Source organism: Dipodomys spectabilis, unplaced genomic scaffold, assembly GCF_019054845.1.
Source record: "Dipodomys spectabilis isolate Male_0828 unplaced genomic scaffold, ASM1905484v1 ptg000069l, whole genome shotgun sequence".
NCBI classification, from domain to species: Eukaryota; Metazoa; Chordata; class Mammalia; order Rodentia; family Heteromyidae; genus Dipodomys; species Dipodomys spectabilis.
This window is the reverse complement of record NW_024870746.1, coordinates 6316717-6333030: the sequence shown is the minus strand read 5'-3', so window position 1 is coordinate 6333030 and position 16314 is coordinate 6316717. Positions and strand designations below refer to the sequence as shown.

The 16314-nt window shown below is 53.6% G+C and overlaps 1 protein-coding gene across 4 annotated transcripts; it reads left to right on the top strand.

The window, feature by feature from the left end:
• Nucleotides 1-125: 125 nt before the first annotated feature.
• Adam15 (ADAM metallopeptidase domain 15) lies at nucleotides 126-14742 on the top strand. 4 transcript variants are annotated; one of them, XM_042682041.1, is made up of 23 exons: nucleotides 126-285; nucleotides 1419-1525; nucleotides 2120-2196; nucleotides 2755-2833; nucleotides 2992-3068; nucleotides 3149-3341; nucleotides 6156-6221; nucleotides 6300-6368; nucleotides 6447-6616; nucleotides 6708-6792; nucleotides 8602-8750; nucleotides 8859-9033; nucleotides 9282-9374; nucleotides 9507-9811; nucleotides 9901-10096; nucleotides 10341-10418; nucleotides 10809-10881; nucleotides 11929-12067; nucleotides 12689-12758; nucleotides 13360-13431; nucleotides 13850-13921; nucleotides 14188-14312; nucleotides 14409-14742. In XM_042682041.1, the coding sequence occupies exons 1-23, from the start codon at nucleotides 207-209 to the stop codon at nucleotides 14449-14451; spliced, it is 2592 nt and encodes an 863-aa protein (XP_042537975.1). In that variant the 5' UTR covers nucleotides 126-206; the 3' UTR covers nucleotides 14452-14742. The 4 variants fall into 4 exon arrangements, with proteins under 4 accessions (XP_042537975.1, XP_042537974.1, XP_042537976.1 ...); XM_042682040.1 differs by having other exon boundaries at nucleotides 13357-13431; XM_042682042.1 differs by lacking the exon at nucleotides 13850-13921 and having other exon boundaries at nucleotides 13357-13431.
• The last annotated feature ends 1572 nt before the right edge of the window (nucleotides 14743-16314 follow it).

The window sequence follows — 16314 nt, the reverse complement described above, 5'->3', positions numbered from 1 at the left end:
TCCTTTAGGACCCCGCGCGGCGGCGGAGGCGGGCCGACGAGGGCGGGGCCTCTGTGGGGGCGTGGCTTAACTCCAGGCCGGTGGGCGGGGCGAGGCGGGGCCTGGTGCTGCGCAGCGGCGCGGTGAGCGTGGAGCCGACCCCGCGCCTCGGCTTCTGCCAGTGGTCGCGCACCTGCTGCCCTCGCCCGGCCCGGGGCGCTGCTGCCATGCCGCTGGCGCTGCTCTGGGCCCTGGGGCTCCTGGGCGCGGGCAGCCCGCGGCCCTCTCCGCCGCTCCCAAACACAGGTGAGTTCCGGGCCTGGAAGGAGTGGAGGGAGGGGTACCCTAGGGAAAGGTGCGGGAAAGTGAGGCGGCATTGGGGTACCCGGGGCGGGCCGGAGAGCCCACCCAGAGCACGGCCTGCCTGGTCTGCTGCACCTGGGCCTGGCGACTCGGCGATGGAGTGCCAAGGGGGGGAGAAGGGATGGATACTGGTGCTCGCCGTCCGGTCGCCCTCTGCGTTGTCCCGCAGAAACTTTCAGTTCAGGTACCGGGCATCGAGGGGCCTTGCCCGGCGCCCCCTTTAAAAGTGGTGGAAAGAGAGTCGGCTCCCCTCTGGAGCCCAGCTGGCCGTTCCACAGGGTGCCAGGGTCCCGAATGGGCAGGGTTCATGAGATGGAAGGGAGGAGGATTCTTTCCTTCCAGGCCCAGCCCCCGCTCCCCCCCACCCCCGGTGCGGTGGCCACCCGCAGCGGGGCGGGGCGGGAGGAGCCGGGAGAAGGGAGCCTCGCCAGGAAAGAGGCCGGGACACCAACTCCTCCTTGGAACTTTCACTTCCCGCTGCTGTCTTGGGCCGGGGGGCCGAGAGGGCAGGCGGGGGTGGAGTGTCCGGAGAGAGCCATGGGGTGGGGGGGGGGCAGCGCTCGGGGAGGAAGCGGAGGCTGTGTGGAGCGGGTGTGCCCGACTGGGCATCAAGGCTATTTAGAGAGGTAGGGGTGTTTGCACTGCTCACCCAGAAATGGGTGTTGCCTGCCTCTCCGAAGTGAAGGAAGGGGAGGGTGAATGGGCACTCAGCCACAAGGCTTCGCCCAGTGCTGAGAGAGGGTGTTCCTGGGGTGTGTGTGTGTGTGTGTGTGTGTGTGTGTGTGTGTGTGTGTGTTGTGAGGGGGGGGATAATTGGAAAGGTGTGGGAACAGGGGAGGGTCCCTGTGAAAACCTAAGATCGGCCAGAAGGATCCAAGGAACAGATGCAGGCTGAGCAAGCTGGACTCCCTCTGGGCTGTAGGGATGGGTTGGTGGTGGAAAGCAGCCTCTCCCTCCAGTTTCCCCCTTGAGTTTCAGCATGCAATGCACAAGCCCATCACATCTGAAGGCACCAGTGGCTCCAGTTCCACTATAGATCTCCTGGCCTTCTCTTGGGGTTCTCTGGGGCTCTGCAGGTGGCACTGAGGAGCAGCAGACCAGACCAGAAAAGATCCTGAGTGGGTCCTTAGAGCACCAAGTCCTTCAAGACAACCCTCCAGTTCCCCTAGCAGAGGTGCTTCAGGTGAGTCCCCCCCCCCCCCCCATCTCTCAGCTAATAAATACCACTACTCTCATCCTTAGTTCTCAAGTGTCTCAAGGCCAGAGCTCAGCTGCAGAGTCTGTGTGTGGATGGAGTTCTTGTTGCAGGTCCAATCCAGGTGGAGCTTCCTCTCCCCACACGCTAGCACCTGGCTTTACTTAACGCCTCTCCTCTCTGCATGCACTCCTCAGCCATCCATCTCCACTGGGTGAATTCTGACTAGACTTGCTCTTTTCATCTCACATGGTTGGTGTCAGGCAGTGCCTCACCAACTCCCCCCCTTACTAAAGCTGAGTCAGAGGAAGGGTTGGGGCCCTGTGCTGGGTCCTCCATGATGCTTCCTCTCTGGACAGGAAGCTGAGAAGGGGCGGCTCAGATACCTTCCTTGACCTCCCCACACAACCCCCCAGAACAATGCCCCAGTCCAGGCAGGGCTTCCTGGCCACTCCCTAGGGATCCCCCACTAGTGTATGACCTAATTGTTGGTGCTCTCCTGAGGGCCTGAGGTTTGCTGGTTAGGGAGAATAGGAATTGTGGACAGGGCTAAGGGGAGTGACATCCTTCTGATACCCACAGACCAGTTCACCTGAAGCCCTGAGAATTCAATTGGAGCTGGATGGTGAGAATCATATCATAGAGCTGCTACCAAATAGGTAAGATGGCAGGGGCTGGAAATATGCTTGCCTAACATGCATGAAGCCCTGTGTTCAATTCCCCAGTACCACATAAACAGAAAAAGCACTGTGTCTCAAATGGTAGAGCACTAGCTTTGAACAAAAGAAGCTCAAGGACAGTGCCCAAACCCTGAGTTCAAGCCCTAGGATTGGCAAAAGAAAAAAAAAAAAAAAGATGGCAGGAATAATAAAAAGCATATGCCCACATTTACATAGTATTTACTATATGCCAGGCACTAAGCCCATACTCATGTAGGTTCTTCTTAACAATTCTGTAAGATAGAGACAATTACATATCATTGTCCTCATTTAACATATGAAGAAGCTATGGCACAGAAAGGCTAAATAATTTGCCCCAGGCCACACAGCCATCCTGTGTCAAAACCTCAATTGGAACCCAGATAGCCTGGCAGAGAGTAAGTGAGCCAACTCTTGCTGCCTCAGGGGAAGTGGGCAAGTTAGGAGCTTTGCTTGGCTCCCAGAAGATCATCCATTACCTGTGTCAGGTGCTGACCTTCCTTTTTCTTCACTCCATAGGGATTTGGTTCCAGGCCGCCCAACCCTGGTGTGGTACCAGCCTGATGGTACTCGGGTTGTCAGTGAGGGGCACACTCTGGTGAGTCAGGCCTGTCTGTGTCCTTTTTCTAGCCTGGGCAATGGAGGGAGGAGCAACTGGAGGGTAGCATTCCTGGAGGAATTGGGAGGACGCTGCAGGTCTAGAGTCCTCTGGGTTCAAGTGCCGCTCCCCCTGAAACAAATGTTTCTCTGCTGTAGGAAAACTGCTGCTATCAGGGAGGAGTGCAGGGCCATGCGGGCTCCTGGGTCTCCATCTGCACCTGCTCCGGGCTCAGGTACAGTGGGTGGGTCCCATGACAGTGGTGCAGGGCTCAGGCATGAAGCTGAAATGTTCTGACTTTCTGTCTCTTCTTAGGGGGCTGGTGGTCCTGTCTCCAGAGAGAAGCTATGCCGTGGATCTGGGGCCGGGGGACCTTCAGGGTTCTCCCATTATCTCTCGTATCCAAGTTAACCTCCTGCCACGCCACTCCTGTGCCCTGCGCCGACGTGTCCCTATGCCCACTCAGGCTTCACCGGATCTCCCTCTGGGACAGCACCATCCTCACCGGGTGAGGAGGAAAGGCAGGGGGGCTGGGCTTCAGTTGTGCCGCCACCTTTACTCTTCCCACCAAGCCAAGCAGGCAGGTACTGTCCATCTTTTATTGAGGAAACAGTTGGGTACCAGTGGCTTAAGCCTGTAATCCTAGCTACTCAGGAGGCTGAGATCTGAGATCCTGGTTCAAAGACAGCTGGAATAAGAAAGTCCATGAGACTCTTATTTCCAATTAATCACCAAAAAGCCAGAAGTGGAGGTGTGGCTCAAGTGGTAGAGTGCCAGCTTTGGGCAGAAAAAAAATTTAACAGTGCCAAGGCCCTGAGTTCAAGCCCCAGTACTAGCACCAAAAATATAAAATGAAGTAATTTCAGAGTTACCCAAAGTCATATCACTAAGTTTTATATCTACCATCAGAAGCAAGGGTTCTACTCAAACTCCTTGCCTGTCTTACTATTTCGATTTGCAGAAAACCCCCATTTAGGCAGAGAAGAAACATAGTTGCCAATGAGAAAGCAATCAAAACTCCCAAATTAGAAAATTTGTAAAATAGGGAAAACAACACTGCTTATGAGGTTGATGTGAAGATTAACTGTGTGTGTGTGTGTGTGTGTGTGTGTGTGTGTGTGTGTGTGTGTAAAGTGCCTAGAACTGTGCCTGGTGTATGGTATTTTTGCCATTATTATTATTATATTTACTATTATTATGGCATTCTACCTCTAAACCATACTTCTTTTGCACCAGTTTTTTTTTCTTTTTTTGGTCTGTCGTGGGGCTTGAACTCTGGGCCTGGGCGCTGTCCTTCAGCTCTTCAGCTCAAGGCGAGCGCTCTACCACTTGAGCTACAGCGCCACTTCCGGTTTTTCTGGTGGTTTATTGGAGATAGGAGTCTCACGGTCTTTCCTGCCCGGGCTGGCTTTGAACCATGATCCTCAGATCTCAGCCTCCTCAGTAGCTAGGATTACAGGCGTGAGTCACCAGCGCCCGGCTCCAGTTATTTTTTTTAAAGAATTTTATTGGCATACATTAGTTGTATGAGGGGGTTTCATTGTGACAGTTCCATCATGTGGGCAATGTACTCCATCAACTTCACCCCTCATTCTCCCTTCTCTTCTTTTTTTTTGTTTTTTGTTGTTGGTGGTGGTGGTGGTGGTGGTCATGGGGTTTTAACTCTGTGCCTAGGTGCTGTCCCTCAGCTCTTCAGCTCAAGGCGAGCGCTCCATCACAGCACCACTTCTGGTTTTCTGAGTGGTTTATTGGAGATAAGAGTCTCACAGGTCGGAGCCGGTGGCTCATGCCTGTAATCCTAGCTACTCAGGAGGCTGAGATCTGAGGATCGCCATTCAAAGCCAGCCCAGGCAGAAAAGTCAGTGAGACTCTTATCTTCAATAAGAAGTAGTGCTGTGGCTCAAGCGGTAGAGCACTTGCCTTGAGCTGAAGAGCACAGGGACAGCCTTGAGCTGAAAAGTGCAGGGACAGCGCCCAAGCCCAGAGTTCAAGCCCCTCGACCAACAACAACAACAACAAAAAAAGAGTCTCACAGATTTTTCCTGCCCCAGTTGGCTTTGAACTGTGATTCTCAGATCTCAGCCTCCTGAGTAGCTAGGATTACAGGCATGAGCCACGGGTGCCAGCTCCCTTCTCTTTATTAAGACAATTTCAACAGATTTTACTGCTATATTTTCAAACATATAAAGTACCTTGACCAATATTTGTTCTTATTTATCCTTTCTGTTGTTCACCCCTCCCACTGATACCCAGCCTAAACTTTTTGTTTTGTTTTGGTTTGGTTTGTTTGTCAGTTGTGAGGCTTGAACTCTGGGCCTGGGCACTGTCCCTCAGCATTTCAGCTCAAAGTTAGCACTCTACTACTTGAGTCACAACACCACTTCTGGTTTTCTGGTAGTTTATTGGAGATAAGAGTCTCAGAGCCTTTCCTTCCCGGACTGGCTTTGAACTGTGATCCTCAGATTTCAGCCTCTTGAGTAGCTAGGATTACAGGCATGAGCCACTGGTGCCTGGCTTAAACTAGTTGTTTTTGAGATAGACTCTTGCTTCCTGCCCAGGCTTGTGCTTGGACTATGATCCACCTGTTTTAGGCTTCTTATCCACAAACATGTCCAACATCTTTCCAGTAAGATGGGAGTCCTGAGGGCTTTTCTGCCCCAAAAGAACCTCAGTCCTTCTAATCTCAGCCTGTCATATAGTTCAAGGGTGTCCTCACACATAGCATCTTTCGACCAAGAAGAGTTCTTGTGAACATTTCTACCCAGGCTAGCCTCAAACCATGATCCTCCCATTCTCAGCCTCCCAAATGATAAGGATTACAAGCCTAAGTGATTGGAGCCTAGTTTATCTTTTTTTTTCTTTCTTTTTTTTTTTTATTTTTAAGAAGTACTGAGTTTGTAGTAGGAAACGAGGGCTCTACTCCAAGCTTTATAATCTACTTTTTAGCCCACTTTGGGCAAATAACCAGCCTCTCCATGGTTCATCTGTGCAATGGGTTCTTTTTTTTTGGGTCCAGTCATGGGGCCTGAACTCTGGGCCTGGGCGCTGTCCCTCAGCTCTTCAGCTCAAGGCTAGTGCTCTACCACTTGAGCCACAGTGCCACTTCTGGCTTTATTCTTTTTGCTTATGTGGTGCTGAGGAATCGAACCCAGGGCCTCAGGCATGCAAGGCAAGCGCTCTACCACTGAGCCACCTTCCCAGCCCCCTGTGCAATGGGTTCTTCACCTTCTCTATCTGACCACACAGGATGGGCATGAACACAGCTTGCTCCATGCCCTGCAAGACAAGTTTGCCTGACTCTCCCCTTCTTCCTTACCCACAGCGGAAGCGAGACGTGATAACGGAGAGCAAGATTGTGGAGCTGGTGATTGTGGCCGATCATTCCGAGGTGAGCCTGCTGCTGCTTTAGACCTCTCCTGCCCCCTGCACACTCTGCCATCTTTCATGGTAACCTCTTGGCCCACAGGTCAGGAGGTACCCCGACTTCCAACGCCTGCTGAACCGCTCACTAGAAGTGGCCCTCCTCCTAGACACGGTGAGTGTTGGACTAAGAAGTAGTCACACAGCCCTCTGACCTCAGCAACCCCTCTCCTGAAGCCCATCTCTCTTCCAGTTCTTCCGGCCCCTGAATGTGCGGGTGGTACTAGTAGGCCTGGAGGCCTGGACCCAGCATGACCTGGTGGAGATAGTCCAGAACCCAGCTGTCACACTGGAAAACTTCCTCCACTGGCGCAGGGTGAACTTGCTGCCTCGATTACCACACGACAGTGCCCAGCTGGTGACGTAAGGTCCCAAGCTCCACTCCCTAGCTTAGGCTCTGAAGTGCTGATTACCCTGGCTTTAGGCTCTGATCTTTAACCTCATCCTCCCACAGTGATACTTTCTTCTCTGGGCCTACGGTGGGTATGGCCATCCAGAACTCCATCTGTTCTCCGGACTTCTCAGGAGGTGTGAACATGGTGAGCTTCTCACAGGTCTCCTCTGGGCTCCCGGGGCAGTTCACTGAAACTCCCTACATGCTAGACCAACCTCAATACTCTTCTTGTCTGGAGCTCTTTACCTGTGGCCAGTGCATCACAGTGTGCACAGCTGACTCCCTATTTCTGCAGGGTAGGTGATGGGCTACTGAGGCACAAAGAACACAGGTGAAGCTGAGCACTGATGGCTCACACCTATAATCCTCACACAGGAGGCTGAGAGCTGAGGTTGACAGTTCAAAGCCAGCCTGGGCAGGAAATGTCTGTGAGACTCTTATCTCCAATTAGCCACAAAAAAAGCCAGAAGTAGAGCTGTGGTTCAAGTGATAGAGCACTAACCTTAAGCAAAAAGAGGTCAGGGGCAGTGCTCAGGCCCTGAGTTCAAGTCCCAGTACCAGCACACACACACACACACACACACACACACACAGGTGGTCTCCAGGGGCTATGTGATAAGGGAAGTGACAGAGCTGAGCTAGAACCTAGAATTCTGTTTTTTCCTTTTGTGCCTGTCCTGGGGCTTGAACTCAGGGTCTAGGCACTGTCCCTAAGCTTTTGGGCTCAAGGCTAGTTCTACCTATTGAGCCACAGCTCCACCACTGGCTGGTTGGTGTTTTTTTTTTTTTTGCTGTTGTTGTTGTTTTGGGTCCAGTCATGGGGCCTGAACTCTGGGCCTGGGTGCTGTCCCTCAGCTCTTCAGCTCAAGGCTAGTGCTCTACCACTTGAGCCACAGCACCACTTCCGGCTTTTCTCTTTTTGCTTATGTGGTGCTGAGGAATGGAACCCAGGGCCTCGAGCATGCAAGGCAAGCGCTCTACCACTGAGCCACCTTCCCAGCCCCCTGTTTGGTGTTTAATTGGAGATTAAAGTCTCATGGTCTGGCTTCAAACCATGATCCTCAGATCTCAGCCTCCTGAGTAGGTACGATTACAAATATGAGCCACTGGCACCTGACATAAAACCCAGAACTCTTATCATGTAGGACTAGATTCTCCTCTTACTTCAAAAATTAAAGAGATTGAACTACTAAATATCCCCATGCTGCTGATCACATGTATGGTGTATAACATGTGAACACCGTTATATGTTATAGACTGTGATAGACAATTTGCTCCAGGAAAGTTAGAATGAACTTGTGACTTTAAATGAGCATCATTATTCCATAATACTGTGAAATTCGGGAAATTATGTAATCACTTAATCACAATCAAAAAAAAGAAAAAGAACCTCGGGGAAGGTAGGGAGGGAAGGGATGGTTGGTAGGGGGAAAACAATGGAGGGGATAACAATGCTCAATAGGAAGAGTACTCATTACTTCACTCATGTAACTGTAACCCTCTGTATAGCATCTTTACAATTAAAAAAAAAAATTAAAGAGGTTGAAAATAAAAGCTCAGGGATAGTGCCCAGGCCCTGACTTCAAGCCCCAGAAGCAGCACACACATACCAAAAACAAACAAACAAAAACAAAATAAAAGGCTGGGAAGTTGGCTCAGTGGTAGAGGCTTGCCTTGCATGCCTGAGGCTCTGGGTTCAATTCCTCAGCACCACATAAGCAAAAAGAAAAAAGCCGGAAGTGGGGCTGTGCCTCAAGTGATAGGGCACTAGCCTTGAGCTGAAGAGCTGAGGGACAGTGCTCAGGCCCAGAGTTCAGGCCCCATGACCAGACCAAAAACAAACAAAAAACAAAATAAACAAAAACCATTAAGGAGGGAGACAGTGTGAAATCTGTCCCAGGAGTAGTCAGGATGGAGTGAGCATTGTGTTGGGGTATCCACTCTCCAATGACAGGACCACTCGGCAAGCATCGTGGGGGTTGCCTCTTCCATAGCCCATGAGCTGGGCCACAGCCTAGGCCTGGATCATGACTCGCCTGGGAGAAGCTGCCCCTGTCCAGGTCCAGCTCCATCCAAGAGCTGCATCATGGAGGCCTCCACAGAGTGAGTGACTGCAGGATACTGGGGGGTGGGGGTGGAGGTACTGGTAAAGGGACTATGCAAGCCAGGAGACTCCTTAACCCTAACTTGCTTTGTTGCCCCTTCCCCTAGCTTCCTACCAGGCCTGAACTTCAGCAACTGCAGCCGACAGGCCCTGGAGAAAGCCCTCCTGGACGGGATGGGCAGCTGTCTCTTTGAACGACTGTCCAATCTACCAGCTATGTCCTCTTCGTGTGGAAATATGTTCGTGGATCCGCATGAGCAGTGTGACTGTGGCTTTCCGGATGTAAGCCCTTCAACCAAAGCCCTATCTCTTCTGCCCCATCACCCTGGCTAAGCTGGTCTCCTGAGCTGCAAGCTGCTGCTGAGGGACCTGTCTGTCTACAGGGACAGCCATGGACTAGCAGGCTCTAGCTCTCATTCATTGTGGGGCTTCTAGCACCTTCTGGGTTTGTTTCTGGGGAGGAGCAGGTAAAGGTGGGTCCTGGGCTTGGCCTGCGCTGATGCTTGGTTCGCTCTGCATCCTGTGCCCAGGACTGCACTGATCCCTGCTGTGATGCCTTCACCTGCCAGCTGAGGCCAGGGGCACAATGTGCATCTGATGGACCCTGTTGTCAAAACTGCCAGGTAGGCACAGACTAGAATGATTTCACCCAGAGCTCCCCTGCAGGGGTCCAGGGGAGAAAGGCTTATTCTGACCCTGAGCTCCTAGTTGAATATGCCCAGTACCCCATGCTGCTGCCTTCCCACCCTTTGCAGCTGCGCCCAGCTGGCTGGCAGTGCCGCCCTCCCAGAGGTGACTGTGACCTGCCCGAGTTCTGCTCAGGAGATAGTGCCCAGTGCCCTGCTGATGTCAGCCTGGGGGACGGTGAGCCCTGTGCTGGTGGACAGGCTGTGTGTATGCACGGGCGCTGCGCCTCTTATACGCAGCAGTGCCGGTCTCTGTGGGGACCCGAGGCCCAGCCTGCCGCCCCATTTTGCCTCCATACAGCCAACACTCGGGGCAATGCCTTTGGGAACTGTGGACGCAGCCCCAATGGCAGCTATATCCCCTGCACATCTAGGTAAGCGGGGAAGCCAGGCTCCTCTTCTGGGTTGTTAGGAGACTGGGCCCTGTATCTGCTGACCCTGTTTGCCTTTATTCTGCCATCAGAGATGCCATGTGTGGGCAGCTGCAGTGCCAAGGGGGTACAGCCCAGCCTCTGCTGGGCTTAGCCCAAGGTTTGCGCTGGGAGACCCTGGCAGTCAATGGGACACAGCTGAACTGCAGCTGGGTGCATCTGGACCTGGGCAATGATGTGGCCCAACCCCTCCTGGCTCTGCCTGGCACTGCCTGTGGCCCTGGCCTGGTGAGTAACCTGGGTGGGCAAAACCAGATCGAAGGTGACGGAACCCCAGCAAGCAATGCCAGGGTCGCACTGTCTACTGGTGTAAAATGTCTGGGCCGCGCAGGAAGTCTGATTCTTACCTAGGATGGAGGTTTTGCTCCCTGAGCCTCCTCTGTAAAAGTGGTGAGGGCCTGAGCCTCATCAGCCTGCCAGTCCCAGGAAAGCTTTGTGAGCCTGTGATCCTTTTTCTCTCTCCATGGGGCAGGTGTGCATAGACCATCGATGCCAGCCTGTGGATCTTCTGGGAGCACAGGAATGTCGAAGCAAATGCCACGGGCATGGGGTGAGCTGCTGTGGGGAAGCCAGAAGGGGAGAAGTGGCCCTCCAAGAAAAGAATGAGAGGCTCTGGACACAGAGGGACCCGAGTGTCCAGTCTTTGTTCTACCTCTTGCTAGCTGTGTGCCCTGGGGGGGGGGGGGGATAAGTAACCTTCCTCAGTTTCCTCATCCATCAAGTGGGCACACGCGTACCCACTTCCTCAAGGAGGAGACAAGAGTGGACACTGCTAGCATAGTACTGAAGTACTGCTGAGCATTAGCTCCATTGAATTGCCTCTGACATGGATAGACTTCTCTCTTCCGCTTGTGGAAGTCCAAGCTCTTGACAAATGGATACGAGGAAAGGAAAGGGTGACAGCATGCAGACCCCCTTACTGCTCACCCTGAACCTCCAGGTCTGTGACAGCAACAGGCACTGCCACTGTGAGGAGGGCTGGGCACCCCCTGATTGCATCACCCAGCTCCGAGGTAACCTGGGGGAGGGGCAGCTGGGAGGGGAACGCGGCTCTGCCTTTGCCTTTCCCCTGACCCTCCTCTAACCCCTTCACTTCCAGTTCCCTGACTCTCACCCTTCCGCATGCTCTAACAATTTCACTCCTGCCTTTCCACTCCTTCCTGGGTAGAATTCTTTTTTCTTTTTTCTTTCTTTCTTTCTTTTTTTTTTTTTTTTGTCGGTCGTGGGGCTTGAACTCTGGGCTTGGGCATTGTCCCTGAGCTTTTCAGCTCAAGGTGAGTGCTCTACTGCTTGAGCCACAGCGCCACTTCCAGTTTTCTAGTGGTTTATTGGAAATAAGAGTCTCACAGACTTTCCTGCCCGGGCTGGCTTTGAACGGCGATCCTCAGATCTCAGCCTCCTGAGTAGCTAGGATTACAGGCGTGAGCCACCAGCACCCGGCCCTGGGTAGAATTCTTAACCCTGCTGACTGATCAACTGATTGATTGAGGGAGTACTAGAATTTTCACTCAGGGCCTTGTGCTTGCCAACCAGGTGCTCAACCACTTGATTTATGCCACTAGCTCTTTTCACTTTACTTATTTTTGAGATAGGGCCTCATGTTTATGCCTGGGCCAGCCTGGACTATGAGCCTCCTATTTAAGCTTCCTGTGTAGTTGGGATGCCAGGCGTGACTACCATTCTCAGCTTTATTGGTTGAGATGAGGTCTCACTGACTGCCTGGGCTGGCCTCAAACCACTATCCTATCTCTACTTTCTTAGTAGCTAGGATTACAAGTGTATACCACCACCTCTGGATCTTGCCTACCTTTACTTTGTTTTTTGGGGGGGGGGGGAGGGTCCGGTCGTGGGGCCTGAACTCTGGGCCTGGGCGCTGTCCCTCAGCTCTTCAGCTCAAGGCTAGCGCTCTACCACTTGAGCCACAGTGCCACTTCCGGCTTTTTTCTTATGTGGTGCTGAGGAATTGAACCCAGGGCCTCAGGCATGCAAGGCAAGCGCTCTACCACTGAGCCACCTTCCCAGCCCCTCTTGCCTACCTTTAAACCTGATCATCTCCACAGCAACTAGCTCCCTTACCACTGGCCTGCTCCTCAGTCTCCTGCTATTGCTGGTCCTCCTGTTACTTGGTGCCAGCTACTGGTACCGCGCTCGCCTGCAGCAGCGACTATGCCAGCTCAAGGGAACCAGCTGCCAATACAGGTATGAATATCCCTTCCATGTTGCCATTTCCTACGACTGGGGACAATTCTCACCTCCCCTGTGCAGCCCTGCCCCCTGCTTCTGAGACCCAAGCTTCTTGGACCCTGAACTTGCTGACCACCATTAGCACCATAATCACACACCTCCCTTCCTTGCAGATGTCCTGTAATTTCCCATTGCCAGGTTCACTCCCTGGGGGGACAGGTGGGGTACCAAGGCCATTTCCCCCAGGAACCCAGTGTGAGATACAGCGGCCCTTCTGCAAAATGATCAACTTCTCCCTCACCTAGTTAGGCTAAACCACACAAAACCACTCTCCAACGGGCTGCAAAGGGTTAATTTCAACCAAGTGCAGCTGAGTCGTCAACAGGGTCTGAGGTTAGACTCTTTCCTTCTTTTTTTGTCTGACACTGGAACAGTACCTGATGCTTTCATGCACTGGCTGGTGCTCTACCAACTGAGCCATGCCTCCAACTACTGGTTGGTGTTTGTTTGTTTTTTCCCCTCCAAGACCAGGATACAAACTCTTGATTTGACACCTTTACTCACTGGCTGATACTCTACCACCTGAGCTACTCCTCCAACCCACCTGTCCCTCTTTTTGCTTTTCCTTATGCTCAGGGCAGCCCAATCCGGCCCCAGTGAACGGCCAGGACCTTCACAGAGGCCCCAGATGATGCCAACCATTAAGGTGAGCCCTGGATGCCAGAGGAAAGGGAGCCCACCTTGCTGACATTTGCCTTGGACCCTAGAGATGGGCATTGAAGGTTGTAGACTCAGAAAAAGGACAACACTGTTCATTCAGAGTCAGAGGAGTCAGGGCCAGCCCTTCCCATCTCTGCCCTGGCTGCAGACAGGCTGGAATGGGAGGGCCAGAGGCTCAACCAGAGGCTCAGCTGAGCTCTTTCAGGTGGCCCAACTGATGGCTGTAAGAGGTGGGTCTATCCCTGCCCTCCACAGTGACCAGTGCAGGGGACAAGGGGGGTAGTGCTCAGAAGGGCCTTCAGTGTGCCAGGACCTGACAAGGCCCAGGACACCATGTGTGGAAGCCCTGGTGAGTGCCCCGGGCCTGAGCCCTGTGGCTCTGCTGACAGGAGTCAGTGTGTGCAAGCAGCCTGCATGCTCACTACAACGCTGGTCACCCCTGCATGCAGATGAATAACCGCATGCACAGCCCCACACTTTTAGGGCCCTGCTGCTCCTACCTGGACACTAACCCCTCTCTGCTCACATCTGTCTCTCTGCTCCTTCCTACCCACTCTGCCTGTCTGCTCCTTCTGACCTCTCAGCAGGCTAGTGCTCTTGGCTTCCCGGCCCCCCCTTCCAGGCCGCTGCCGCCTGACCCCGTGCCTAAGAAACTCCAGGTAAATCTGGGATGGGCCCCGTCCTGTCCCAAGACAAGTGGGAGGCTTGGTGTCCACCTACAGCTCTCATCCCTGCTCCCTGCCAGTGGTGCTCTTCATTAGGTGCCCAGGGTGCCCCCTCTCAGTCTCCTGACCCCAGCAACCGCAAAGGGTGAGCTTCCTGCCTTGGTCTCTACCACCACCTGGTGGTCAGTGGCAGGACTGCAGTGGACCAGGGCCTGCAGAGTTGATCTACACCTTTCGCCCTCTTGAAGTGTCTATCTGCTGGCATGCACACAAGCCCTCTGTGCATGCCCCCCTTCTCTCAGGCCCCTTGGCTGCGTTTGCATGTTGACTTGAATTTCTGGGGGGCGGGCACTTCTGCATGTCCACTGCCATTGACTGTCCTTTCACAGCCACCACCCCTCTCTCTGTTCAGGCTGCACTGGCTGACCGACCCAACCCCCCCACCCGCCCTCTGCCCGCTGACCCCGTGGTGAGGCACCCGAAGGTAACAGTGAGGGGGAGAGAAGGGCACAGCCTCTCCCCCCACCTTGAGCTGTGGTGCTGGTAGACGTGGCAGTGATAGCTGTGGCAAGATGCCCTGTCTGTGCCTGGGGACACATATCCCAGTGGCATCTTTAAGGTGACAGGTTTGTTTGGAGCCAAGGATGACCTCTGGTGCTGCCCCCCAAACTGGTGTTTCCCAGCACCAATGTGTCAAGGGTGGGCAACACCACCATTATCCCCCAAGCTGGCTCCTGCCTTCTCTCCCAGTCTCAGGGACCTGCTAAGCCCCCCCCACCAAGGAAGCCACTGCCTGCAGATCCCCAGGGTAGGCGGCCGTCACGTGACCTGCCTGGCTCAGGAGCTGGGATCATACCGCTGGTGGTACCCTCCAGGTAGGTGAGGAGGGTGTGACTGAGGATGGGTGAGCAGGGTGAGAGATCTAGGGAAAGAGCCCCCTGATCTTTTTTCTTTGGCTTCCCAAACTCCAGACCGGCACCCCCACCCCCAGCACTATCCTCGCTCTACCTCTGACCTCTCCTGAGGTTTTGCTGTTGCCAGCCAAGATTTAGGACTTAAAGAAGCAGAATCCCTGCTGGAGTTCCCCCAAAATGACTGAAGGAACAGGATCCTAGTCATTGAAGTGCCTGCCCAATGTTAAGGAACCAGGCCCTGCCAGGCACTGTCAAGCAGCATCCTGGGGACAGGTCAACATGGACTCAACTCAGTCTTGGGGAAAGGCTGGGGTTGGATGGGACTGAGAGGCGCTTACAGTCTGCCTCTGCTCTCCTACAATAAACGTGAGACTTGTGTGAGCGCCTCTAAGTTTGTTGCCCGGGCTCTGTTGCATTTCCAGGTCTAGCCGCTAGGAGACGCTGCTTCCTCAGACAAGTGTGGGCTGGGGAGGGCAAGAGCTACAGAAAGGGTCAGTCACAATGTATCCCAGGGATGCTGGAGGTTTGTTTCTGCCCAATCTGGGATGGTTCTCAAAGCAGTCCTGTACCACAGGAATTGTTTGTCCCTAGCCTCCCAGAGTCCTCACCCCCAACGCCGCCCAGCCCCCGCAGCAACTATAGACAAGCTGTCAGACCTGCATCCCCACCCTCTGACCAGTGGCTGGGAAAAGTGGATCTCACTGGTGCGCTCAGCACCCCGGAGCTGGGGCGGAGCAGGGTGGAGGCTCCCAGGATCCCAAGGCTGCACACCTGCCTCCACTCCCCCTCCCCCGCCCCCACCTGAGGGCTCCAGAACAAAGGTGCTTTGTACAGACCGCCACCTCCTCATCACTTCCATGTGGAGATTGGGGCTGCATGGGCCCTGGTCCAGAATGAAGGTATGGGTAGAAAGGCGCAGGCTCCAGCTCCAAAGTAGGCATTTAGCACCTACAGGGACAAGGATCTCTCCCGGGCCCCTTTTTCTCTTCCCCTGGTACCATCCCTGTCTATGCAAAGGAACAATATCTGAAGGCCTGTGGACAAGTTCTGTGGATCCTAGCCTGTACCTCATTTTCCCCAACCTGGACTAACCGTGTGTGCCTTTATTTAAAATCGCTCAAACTTTTTTTTGAGTCTGGCTATATTGCTCAGGATGGCCCAGAACCTGAGCTGGAGCTGCCCTTCCCCTCAGCCTCCCTACCAGTTGGGACTACCAGCACATGCCACCGTACCCAGCTTGCCAAACTTTTTTTTTTTTTTTAATCAGTTGTTTGTATGTTGAGACAGGGTCTCCCAGCTCAACCTGGACTCCAACTTGTGATCTTTCTGCCTGAGCCACCTGAATGCTAGGAATTCGTGTGTGTGCCACCTCTGGCTCCTGCCTCCCACGCTTCCAATAAAGTTTTCTATCTTGTGCTAATGCAGACACCAAAGACAATTACATGGCTGTATTTCCAGATTCTCAGGAGGCGGAGATTGGGAGGATAGCAGTTGGAGGCTAGCCAAGACAAAATGTTAACTAGACCCCCTCCCCCATCTCAATCAATAGCTGGGTGTGGTAGTCCAAGTCAGCCACACCAGATTCAGGAAGCACATAAAATAGGAAGAAGGGGGTCCTTCCCCACGTGAAACCCTATCCCCAAAATAAAAAAGGACTGAGGACGTGGATCGTGTGAGAGTACCTGCCTTGAGTTCAACCCCTAGTACCACCACAAATCTAAAACCAAACCCAACACTCCGTGGAATACGTGTTCCCTCCGCCCCCACTTCCCAGAAGCGGCCTCGGTAAGATGTAGCCAACCTAGCGCGCCACAACGGGTTAACAAAAGTTGATTCTGGGTGGAGAAGAGCAGACGTGTTCTCATTGGTGGAAAGTTGTCCAGGGGCGTGGCCGGAGAGTCTCGGACCCCACCCCCTTTCCGCAACACCCCCCCCCCCCCCTTCTTCACTTTGTACCTTTCTC